This window comes from Calonectris borealis, chromosome Z, assembly GCF_964195595.1.
Source record: "Calonectris borealis chromosome Z, bCalBor7.hap1.2, whole genome shotgun sequence".
Taxonomy (NCBI): domain Eukaryota; kingdom Metazoa; phylum Chordata; class Aves; order Procellariiformes; family Procellariidae; genus Calonectris; species Calonectris borealis.
The window spans coordinates 63,469,478-63,480,884 of record NC_134352.1 but is presented as its reverse complement, the minus strand read 5'-3'; the positions used below and the strand labels follow the sequence as shown (position 1 = coordinate 63,480,884).

Genomic DNA, 11,407 nt, shown 5'->3' with positions numbered 1-11,407 from the left:
TCCGCCCCGTGCGCCAGCGGGGGAGCGGGAGGCAGTGCGTTCTGGGGGCTGTAGTTTCGCCTGCCGTGCTGGTGCCGTGCCTTGACGGTGACGAGTTGCATCCTGGGACAGCTGTTTCCGGGTTCGGCGCTATTGGCGCACAGGTTCATCCTGTCTCTCCCGGCCGAGCGTCTTCCGCCACCGCCAGCGTTGCGACCCGTCCGCCCTCCTGTAGGGGTGAAGGCTGGCGCCATGGACGTTAACCAGCCCAAGCAGGAGCACTTGCTGGCTCTGAAAGGTACCGACAGCGCGGCCTGCCGCTACCCACTCGCCCTCCCAGGCCGCTTTTGCTGCGGCAGCAGCGCCTCCGCCGGCCCTGCCCTCGCCCCGCTCCCTGTCCCGGGGCCAGCCCTGAGGGGCGAGGCGGGGCCCTGCGGCTGGGCCGGTCGCCGCGGTCAGGGAGGGCGCCGAGGCAGCGCGGGCTCCGGGTTGCGAACCGGTCGTGAAACACCGTGTCCGTTCCGGAGGCGAGGCCGTTTCTTTCCTCCGTTTTAGAAGAAGGTCGAGTAGGGAGCGGCCCGGCAGGAGCGCCTGGCGGGCAGGCGCAAGGCGGGAGGTGCCCGAGGGTAAAAGGAGGCCGGGGCGGGGGGCGAGCGGTAAGTGACTGTGTGAGTGACAGGCACTTGCACACGGGCGTGCACCTTGCTTGGTGGGGCCTGGTCGATGTATTTGCATTTTGCACAAGGCTTTCAGCAGTTACAAGAAAACCTTTTTTTAAAATTTCCTTTCTAGTTCCTTGCTGTCTCTTTTGTTTGTTTCTTTGTTTTCCCCTTTTAATGGTGTTTGCCCCTTTAAGCTCATGCTTAATGCACAGTTGTTGGGCTTACATCCTTGATTCAGGAATGACGAAGAGTGAAAATAGAAATGTGTATGTCTCTCGCATACCTTGCAGAATTAATAGAGAAATCAAGAGAGCCCTGTAAAGAATTTGATCACTTCTGCTGGCAGTTGGGTACCAGTAAGTCAGCAATTGAAACACTGAAAAGCTTGAATTTACTTTCACCTTATTTCAGTCAACAGACGTAATATTTACTTTCTTCTTTTCTAACCGTGCTTGTTTGATAAAATAAATGCAGCTAGTTAATAGGAGTAATAAATAGTTGGTTAAAATCTCAATTCTGCAAGCATGCTAAATCACGGAGGCTGCTCAGATGGATGAAGTAGTGCAGATGTGTAGATGGTTTCAGAGCCCATCTTCTACCCATTTACCAGTTTTACAACACTCCTGGAGAGAGTTTTTAATGGTGCCTGCATGTCACAGTAAAATCTGTTAACCATGATTCAAAGATCAACAAGCCGTTTTTCATATATGTGTACACACACACACACACAAAAAAATAAAGCCAAAAACCTGAGAACACAAAACATCATCAGTTGACATTACAAATGCATTTTGGTAGTAACTAATTCAAAGCAAAAAGTTTTATGATTTGCTTTTGTAAGAAACCAGTATAATCCTTGGGCTTGTATTGAATTTGGTGCAGTGTCCAGACTGTAGATTTTGCAAAAGAAGTGAGAAAGATGTCAGGGTTTCTTTGCATTGTGACTATTTTAAACAAAATCTTGACAGTGTAGTGATTAAGTAATCCTAGATTTTATTGATTTTAGTATCATTGTGTATGGCTGACCTCTGGCAGGGAACCTGAAATGATTGCAAACTTGTTAGGGGGGAGAAACAGGAGAGCAAGAGAGTGCACATTATGTTATGTTTCATAGCAGTATTTTGTAGTTCTCTTCCCACCCCACCCCCCTGCATTTAGTATAATCTTTGTATGAAAGAAAGCAATGATGTATGAAAGTATAAAATCTTTAGAGACTTAATGAGTCTTTTAGTTATTCTAAAAGCCCAATAAATTAAGGAATTATCAGGTCCTTAAGTTAAGACTGAAAGGGATGGCTGCATGTATTGCTCGGAAGCTCTGAGACTAAAACTAAATGTGTAGTTCTGATATGAAATGGAAGCAGACAACTTTATCTATAGCACTTCCCTTTTAACCTGTGAGTTTAAAAACTGCTATATCAGTCAGTACTATTTCAGGAAGGGTTTTTGTAATACACATGTTTTCTAGTTGCTTTATATGCCCTGGCTTACAATGTTGAAGTGTAGGAGGAAAACACTTTTTAAAATAATAGATTTGTCTGATAAATTTGAGAAAATAGGCAGTAGTAATTGTTTGTCTTTTAATATGCATCACAACAATATAGCAAGAATAATGACGGATGGCAAGTACGAGATGGTAACAGTAAAAGAATACTCTTGGGAGGGACAGTGTTGAGTAAACTGCCTGCATATGGATAATGTTCAGCATACTGGTAACGATGGAATACAGTCACTAATGTTCAGCCTGGGTAAAGTAGAATGTTCTGATATAGATCTCGCTTATTTTTGCTACATGTTACTTTTTGTAAAATATCCTAGCAATGTTTTTCTTAAGATGGTAGTGTCTTATTTTTTTTATAATGCTTCTGCTTTAGGTCCTGTTTTCCACTGATCTTTGCAGCACGGGGCAAGGAAATTCTTGTAAATAAGATGTTTCAGTCTAGATTTGAGAATCCTAATCAAGAGACTGTTCCTTTTCTTAAGAATAACTGGATTCCTACATGTACAACCATGGAAGTGGTCTTGCATTATCGACCACATCAGAGAGATCTAATAAAACTGCAGGAATTTGCAGAAGCAGCAGTGAAGGCGTTTCCCATTCGTCAGTTACCAAGATTTACACCCTGGTTTCCAAATGATTTATACAGACTTCCCCTCAAACCAAAAAAGCCGCCACCTGTTATTTCTTGTGAGGAAGCAGAAGAATTGAAACAACTTTCTACACCTTCAGAATATGTTACAAGATCTCCTGATTATGACTGCACAAAAAATCTCCTTGAGTTTCAGTCTAACGTGAAACACAGGCAGACTTTAATCCAAGCACAAACTGTTCACAGACCAATTAACTTGGAGAATCAAGGAGAACCACCACCTAATGGAAAACAAAAATTGAAAAGGTCTTGGAGTGTCTCTCTCCCTAGCCCTAAGCTTAAAGAAAAGATTCTTCCTTTATCTCAAGAACTGCAAAATAATTTGGAAAGACTAAAACTGCATGCATTTTATAGAGCAAAGTGGACAATTGAACAGTCTATTTGTAATAATCAGAATTTGGAGGACATCTGGATAAAATTGAATAGACTCATCAAGCAGAATGAATTGCCATCTTGCAATGCTACTATCCAAAGATCTGTGGGACAGATATGGATTTTCTGTGATATATTATACTGCGAATATGTTAGAAACATTCTTAGGGAAAAGCTAAGCCTTACTGATAAAATGAATTTGCTTGTACATAAATTTGGAATTATATTTAGTTTATAATTCTAAGATAGAGTTTCATAATAAAATCGCTCTCTGAAGTACTAGAGTTTTTAAGCAACTTAGAATATACCAACTTTAGAACAACTGATGAATTAATGAGCAGAAAACTACTTAATATTACTTTGCTACAGTCTTTTAACTGTAATAATATATTTATTTAACTTTGTTTTTCCAGGAGACTTATGAATGCTTCTATTAAGATTAGTAAGTTTCTGTTTGGCTTAGTACTTCATTTTGTAGCTTTTCTCTACCTCGGTGATCTAGAGGAAAAAAATTAAAATTAAAATTCCAGACTATGATGATAATAAAATTTATGCTTTCAGTCAAGCAAAGTACATCCTCACTGTGCTTCTTTGAAATTAGGAGAAGGAAAAATATTTTTAAGTGAGTTGTTATAATCGCTATAAGGATCTGTAATTATTTTTGACACTGTGACTTTCAAGATCTCATTATTTCCTGAAAGTAGTGGGGGGGGAGGGGGGGTTTAATGAAGGCATAGCCCTTGCATGAAATACAAACTTACTTTCTAATGCATGTATACGCTGTCTTAGTAACGTTACCCATGTTTTCCCTGAAATACTAATGAAAGTTTCAGTGGAAGTTGTGTGCTGAAAAATAATGAACAACTTAGCATTTGCTGTTTTGTGACTTTGATAATAAGATTTTTTTTTTCCCTGATGTTTCTGGTCTTTTGTCTCTAATTATATTGCGGAACAAGAAGGCACTAACTTCCAGCTACAGGTCAGGGTATTAAGAAATCAGACTTCTATCTGTAAACCTCTGTTTTTCGTCATTATGGAAGGTAAAGGTCTTTGAGGATTTGAATGCGTTTTATGGTGATAAAAGGATGAGTTCAGCATGACTTTTTGTCACCTGAAATAATAGAGTGATTCAAGGTCATTCTGTCCCTCCTTAATTCAATGTTTGGAGGGTCAGTAGAGCAGTTAAAATGGGATCGATAGGACTGAAAGGGTATGTATTTCTCTTAGGTACCCCTACTAACTCCAGATAATCTTGCTGTAGCTGGAGGTAAACGTCTGTGGCATCTGGAAAAGGGGGAAAGTAAGTGAATGGTGTTTGTAGACTGTTAGATTATCATTAACAAATGATCAAATAAAAGTGCACATAAGCATAACGGAGATACCTCTGGGTAAAAACTAAGTAAAATCCCCTTGGACTTTTACTTACTTTTTTCTTTCTATGACATCCTTATGTTGGAATAATTATATTTTATTATAGGCATTACATATCTTTTTGTAGTTTAAAATTAAGGATATCGCTCAGTTTGGATCATTGATATGTATTTCTAAACTTTGAATGAATTAAGGGGGTTGTATATTGACATTTGGGCTGTTTGTGACATTTAATATTACCACTTAGCAAAATTGTGTAAAATGATGTCTAGAGTAACTGAGAGTCGTTATTAGTTTTAAAGCTTATATAGCCAAGTTATTTCATTGAAATACTTTTTTCTGAGCTTAACTAATAGTAACAAAGTTTCCTCGTGCGTCAGCATTTTTAAAGATATAATGGAGTAGAATGCAGAATTATTTGGATTTTATTTAATGTTGTATTTTGTGTCTAGGATCTTAGAAGAAAAGAGATGAAAGGTCATCCTGCAAAGATACAATATTTTCTAATATTAATTTAGTAGATCTATTAAATATGATAATCTACATATCTTAATTTACTTGTGTTTTTACTTCATTCTGTTATCTATTTATTTATTTATCATCTTAAATGTGACTAAACTTGATCTGTAGCTGTTCCTTAGAAACAGTCAGCAAGTACTAGTTTATATGGGCTTACTGTAGATTTGAATAAAATTAGGTAATCGCCAATAATACCGTCCCACTATATTTATTTAATATACCAACAAAAGACCTAAACAAACATCTTACAACAGAAGAAGAGATTGGTGTCACTCTTCAGTAGTAACTGTCAGCTTTCTGCCACTTTGCGTTGGTTTGAATGCAAATAATGATACATGCACTGCCAGCTGTGAGCACCTCAGCTGGATAACTGTCATGTAATAAAAAGTGAAGACCACATTTGGTTTCTCTACAGAATTATTACATTTCTCTACAGAATTATTACAATGTACAAGCTGAAATCCAGACTTTCATTTTGAACTGTTCCAAAAATGCTTAGTTCATATTCATGTATAATTCAGTATTTATCTTTTTCATTTTCCATGTTGAATCTGGTTGTCCATTTACTCTGTTTTGTATATTTTGGGGCTTTTTGTTTACCTCACGGTTCTAAGCCTTCAGAGGTCATGCTTTTCAACTTTTCACCATAAGAAAGAGAATGTATTACGTTTTTTAAGGTAAAATTTCAATCTCAAAACTGAGGTTTGTGTCGATGCTAACTTGCATAGGTCTGCTGTATGGTAGTGTAAGTTCTTGTGAACTAATACAGCACACTACACCCAAATGTATACCGAAATAATTGAATATTTTACACAACTGGAAATAATGGACCGGACATGTAAGCGGTACAAAAGTACAATAAAGATAAAAGCACAATACATGTATCAGTGCAAGGATGTTGATTAACTTGTTGCAGTCAAGAGAAATTCTTTTATTTTATTTTTTAGTTTTAGGGTTTTTTAGAAATTATATGGTTTTATGTCTGTTAAGTTTCAATGAGAAAACAAATCAGTGATTTTTACATATTCAGATCAATTCCTAAGGTTACAAATGCTCAACTTTGTTTCTTGTGAATGCTTTCATGGGAAGCTATATGCAAGATTAGACCATTGGTTTATATGAATAGGGAGGAATTCTTTTAAGAAGTAACATCTTAAATCTGTAAAACAACTAAAAATCATGTAATTTTGAGTATTCTGAGTTAAAATAGGCTTTGAAAATCCCACTTTTTTGAAGTAGAGCTTTTTTAATAGCAAGATCTCAATGGTTTTGATTTTGTCAGTAGCAATAAAATAGTTTTTTTGTCTGTTCCTGTGATGGTTTTGCTGGTTTGAGTTTAAAGTTTGTGACTAAAAGAAAAAGTGGTTGTAGGCTTTTAGATTTGTAACTCTTACTTGCCTATGTTTTGGAGATTAGGGTGTAAATGCAATTCCTTATAGACTGGAGTTTGACTGAAAGGTCCCGTATTAGTCATTATGTCCCATTGTAGAGCAACCAGGATCGCAGAACAGGTGCTTAGCCTAGAAGAGTCCACAAAAAAATGAAACTGGTATACTTCTCCTGAAGTTCACAAAGCATTTAACACTGTGACAGGTATAATAAGGCCTTTAGCACATAAGATTGAAAGCAGATGTTAGTGCACCAGGGGAATAAAGCAAGAGGGAGCAATGGCATCACCAGTGCTCTTGGATCTTCAGAGGAGCAGGGAGTTTCTTATATTGAGAAAGGCCAGGTGATCCAAAAAGGTGTTACCCTTTTTCAGGCTAAGATTTGGTGGTAGTGGGCTTTTTTGATGGAAGGAGACAAAATTATACTTTAAAAAAAAATAAATTAAATAAATTTTAAAATACTTGTTTCATTGACCTATGGTTTATTTTCTGATTTTTGCAGTGATGAGGCTAACAAAACCTACTTTATTCACTAATATTCCAGTGACTTGTGAAGAAAGAGATTTGCCAGGTATGTCTTTTCTATGCCTGATTATTATGTACATTTTACCAGGTTTAAGCAATGTGAGCATTTGAGACTTAGATGGCAGAGGAGTCTTACGACCTCCCATAGACTGTAATCTGAAACAGCAATGTATTTTATGTTTGGTAATGGGTATAGGAAATTACCAAGGTGCACTGTACAACTTTGAAAGCTTGGTGATGATATTGCAAACATGTGACCTCGAGGTCTGAGCAATTAACATACAAGATGGAAGGCAGTTGTCAGAGCGAAGTGTGTAATTGTAGAAAGTTTGGCGTTACTATCTTCTTTATCTGGAGAAAATGCCCTAATAATTAGAACCAACACATGAATGTTCTATGGAAAATTATTTTGCAAGAATCACTGTTTTGAATTGTGTTATGCTTGGTGTACAGTCATAAATTGGAAATCCCTGGGTTGTCTCCCAGTAGTAGTTGCAGTCTAGGAGTCAAGTATAAGAAAGAGGCAAAGGAAAGACTCAAGAAAAGAGGATTGTGTGGAAATAAAAAGCAAGCAGGGTAAGAAAGTAAGTGGGGTTGATTAGTTTTGTTATGTAATGTGCTTTAACTGGGACAGAATTTCCCTTAAAGTTTAATGTTAATTTGAGCAATGCCTTTGGGATTGTGCCCTTCGGTATGTATACTGAATGATTTATTGGACACAAGTGCCTGGAAGTAAGTTATAATTTATAGGCAGGCCTATAGATGTGTGTTTCATCCCTAAACAAGTCGTCTGTAAAATAAGTATGTCTAAAATAAATGACATCTAAAAAAGTGATTGTCATAACTTAAATGTAGTCAAAGCTTTAGACTTAGCAAATATTTAGATACTAGCAGTTTGATGTTTCTACAGGTAATCTATTTAACCAGCTCATGAAAGATGATCCTTCTACTGTAAAGGGAGCAGAAACTTTGATGCTAGGAGAAATGCTGACTTTGCCTCAAAATTTTGGGTAAGAATGGATTATTGTAACTAACATGCAGATTTAGGATTCGTTTAATGATAATGTGTTTATTACTTTTCTTTCTTTTTGAACAGCATTGTTATGCAATGAGGTGTTGAATGATTTTAAAAATAATCTGTGGCTTGATTTATTATGTGACATAATATATAAATATGTGCTGCCTGCTGTTCGTTGTCTGTAGCCTGACAATGTAATAAGGATTGAAAGTTGAAAGAAATTTGCAGCTGTAGGTGAATTTCTAACGTAATGCACTACTATAAACCACATCTTATACTAATAGAGTTTACTACATTGATTTTTGTGGGTACTGTAAGCTATCTTCTTATTCTTCTCAGATTTTTATCTAGAAAAACATTCTGATTGTTTGTTCTCTTTTAAATTTGTTTGTCTTAGAAGGATGACATTTAGAAGCATGGGTGTGAAAATGCCAACATACTTTTAGGATTTGATCTGGCAAACACGTGTGTGTGTGTGTGTGTATTTTAATTAGAACTTAAAGAGGTTTCAGTGAAATGTTCTGTATTTTTTTAAATAACTGCTACTAAACTTTTTTTTTTTTAACCACAGAAATATATTTCTGGGAGAGACATTTTCCAGTTACATTAGTGTACACAATGATAGTAATCAAGTTGTCAAGGACATACTGGTGAAGGTATGTGAAGATAAATCTACTTACTGGATTTATAAAAAAATAAAATATGTTGAGTATGTTTTCTGACAATATCTTGTATGTTTAATGCTAACATACAGACTTCAGGAATTATCTGTCACTTTTTCCAATCCAGAAAATATACCTGGAAATTGGAAACAATAAGGCATAAAAATAGAAATTATGATAAAATATTTAAAGATTAAAATGAAAAACTAGGATTGTATCAAAAAAATGGATATGTTACAAAGCTTCTCTGGAGAATTGGTGTAGCAGAACTTCCACAGCTAAAAAATTGGAGCTATATTAGCTTACTTGTGCTTTCAATGAGGTCATCAAAGCAAGTCTCTGTAAAGCATGCATTGACTTGTATTTTGCTTATATTTTAAATGAGTTCTTTTCTAGTGCATTATTTTTTTGGGCTTTTTCTGCTGAACAAATAATACGTTGAGAATAGAAATTCCAGAAGTCATTGTGGAACTCAATGTAAAAAGTAAATAGACATTTTTTAAGCTTCATGTTAAAGGATTGTACCGTTTATGTGTATTTTAGAACTTGTCTTTAGCTTTGACAAGTATTTCATCATCTTAACATATCTTAATTATATTATATGTATAAAAGCATATGGGGTACAAAATGCTCAGTGAAACCTAGTACTTCATAACATAAATTATTTTTCTTTATATTGCTTTAAGCAGCTGCAGTTCTAACCAATGCTTTGTTTTTCTGTCCTCAGGCTGACCTTCAGACAAGTTCTCAGCGCTTGAACCTTTCAGCTTCTAGTGCTGCAGTCGCAGAACTTAAACCTGACTGTTGCATTGATGATGTGATCCATCATGAAGTAAAGGAGATAGGAACACACATGTAAGGTTTTAAATTTTTCTGTGATGAAATGAGCTTAAATGAAACTGCAGCACATGCACGCTATTCTCTTGCTGCTTTAATATAGGTACAAAATTTTAAGTAATTCAAAATTATTTTTTAAAAAATTGTTTCTTTCAGCTTAGTTTGTGCAGTAAGCTACACTACACAGACAGGAGAGAAGATGTACTTCAGAAAGTTCTTCAAATTTCAGGTATTGCACAAAGTATTCTATTTTTAATAAGTGGGTGAATCTGGAAAAAACATTTTAAAACATTTGATACTTCAAAAGCATTTCTACATAATAAAAATCTGTTTAACTTTTAAAAGTGAACTGATAAAACCCGTCGCTTCAAACTTCACATGAGCTCATGGTTTCTAATTAGTAACAGTTAAACAATTCAGAAATAATAAATTTAATTAGCAGTTAAACAATTCAGAAATAATAAATATAAAATCTTATAATTTTTATTCATTTATTGAGAAAGAAAAATCTACTCTTTTAAAAAAAATTTTTTTATAGCAGCCAGCTTTATGATTATTTTTAAACAGAACAAATATTGTTCATTCTGGCTTTGACACATCTAACCCTTGAGTTTGTAAAATTGTAAAATTCTGAGTTTTCTTTTAGTGTGTGTAACCTTTTTTAAATTGGAACTTAATGGTTTGTTTTTTAAAGGAAACTAAGCAAAGAAGTCTAATGTGTTATATCTGACTAATATCCACAGATGTAATTGATTGAGTTGAAACCTTTTGTTCCATCACACAAATTTCAAGACTTGAGATTAGAGAAACTGAGGAAAGCAGGAAATTACTGTTCTCTGTGAACTGGTTCTGGCAGGAAAGAGTCTGTTTTAGCTGTGTATTTAAAGGATGTTTATTTTTTAGAGAAATATGCTGAGACTTGGATAATTGTGGGCTCTTTCCCATAGAATGTAGGATTAGGCAACATGCTTTACTGAATACATTTTTAGATGCTCTCACAGAGTGTCTGGCAATACAGGAGCATTATATAATTGAGACCTGTATCTTTTGCAAGTTGCAGGTGATTTCATTTTGCTCTTTTCTAGTGTTCTAGCTAGATACTTCAGAAAAAAGCATTTCAGTCTTTAGAAGGCTAAATTGCCATGCGCTACAGACAAGGAACACCCGAGTGCTATTAGTATGGCCTTGAAATGGCAGGTGTTGATTAGTCAAGGGTGTTTCCAGACAAACCTAGGGAAAATCATTCCATATCAATTTCCATGTTATATTCTCCTCTGAAGCCAGAAACTCTGCAGTGTTTCTTCATCTTTATTGAAGCTGATTTTCATCTTTGTGTGTTTTGTCTTGCTCTCCTTGTGAAACTGTTTCCCTTTCAGTTTCTCCATTCTTTGTCCCCCAGGAGTTCAGTATTCTGTCCCACTGTCCTGCTATCTCCCCTAGGCTTTCTCTGATCACTAACGTATGCATCTGCAGGTTTCCAGTTCTCATCTTCTCTCCCTTCCCTACCCTTGTTCTTGCCACAGCCTTGTTCAAGATATCAATTTGTCTCCTTTAGATTTGACGTGGAAGCTTATTTGTGCACATTTTTCAGGGGTCTATATGCATATTGTAATTTCTGTGGTTTTTAACTGAATCCAACACATGCAAATTTAATGTCAAAATAGCTAAGGCCAACTATCTGTCTTTGTATCCTTCAAAGAAGGAAGCATGAAAGCTTCTCAAAAAGTATATATACACTTTAACACCATTCTATAAATACTCTCTGATTCATTATGAGAAAAACACTTCACTGAGCAATTTTGGTTCTTATTTTTTAAATTTGACATGGAGACACCAGCTAGAAAATCTGAGAACAAACAAAAAGAAATGTTACAGAAAACTGAACAATGTCTTTACAATGGGAATCGATGGCTGCTAGTGATCGA

The 11,407-nt window shown here is 36.0% G+C and overlaps 2 protein-coding genes across 12 annotated transcripts in view; both read left to right on the top strand.

The window, feature by feature from the left end:
* The first annotated feature begins 18 nt into the window (after positions 1 to 18).
* On the top strand, positions 19 to 3,510 carry SHLD3 (shieldin complex subunit 3). 2 transcript variants are annotated; one of them, XM_075138322.1, is made up of 2 exons: positions 19 to 277; positions 2,515 to 3,508. In XM_075138322.1, exon 2 carries the CDS (start codon positions 2,570 to 2,572, stop codon positions 3,398 to 3,400), a length of 831 nt encoding a protein of 276 aa, XP_074994423.1. In that variant the 5' UTR covers positions 19 to 277; positions 2,515 to 2,569; the 3' UTR covers positions 3,401 to 3,508. The 2 variants fall into 2 exon arrangements, with proteins under 2 accessions (XP_074994423.1, XP_074994422.1); XM_075138321.1 differs by lacking the exon at positions 19 to 277 and adding an exon at positions 548 to 635 and having other exon boundaries at positions 2,515 to 3,510.
* Positions 83 to 11,407, top strand: part of TRAPPC13 (trafficking protein particle complex subunit 13) — a 31,302-nt gene continuing 19,977 nt past the window's right edge. For 4 of the 10 annotated variants that reach the window (XM_075138312.1, XM_075138311.1, XM_075138309.1 and 1 more), the window contains exons 1-7: positions 203 to 277; positions 507 to 635; positions 6,943 to 7,011; positions 7,876 to 7,975; positions 8,555 to 8,639; positions 9,373 to 9,500; positions 9,639 to 9,711. In XM_075138312.1, the coding sequence (XP_074994413.1) occupies positions 232 to 277; positions 507 to 635; positions 6,943 to 7,011; positions 7,876 to 7,975; positions 8,555 to 8,639; positions 9,373 to 9,500; positions 9,639 to 9,711 (630 nt within the window). In that variant the 5' untranslated portion in view covers positions 203 to 231. Of the gene's footprint in view, positions 278 to 506; positions 636 to 3,575; positions 3,605 to 6,942; positions 7,012 to 7,859; positions 7,976 to 8,554; positions 8,640 to 9,372; positions 9,501 to 9,638; positions 9,712 to 11,407 lie in introns of those variants that run through there. The other 6 variants (XM_075138316.1, XM_075138315.1, XM_075138314.1 and 3 more) reach the window with 3 other exon arrangements.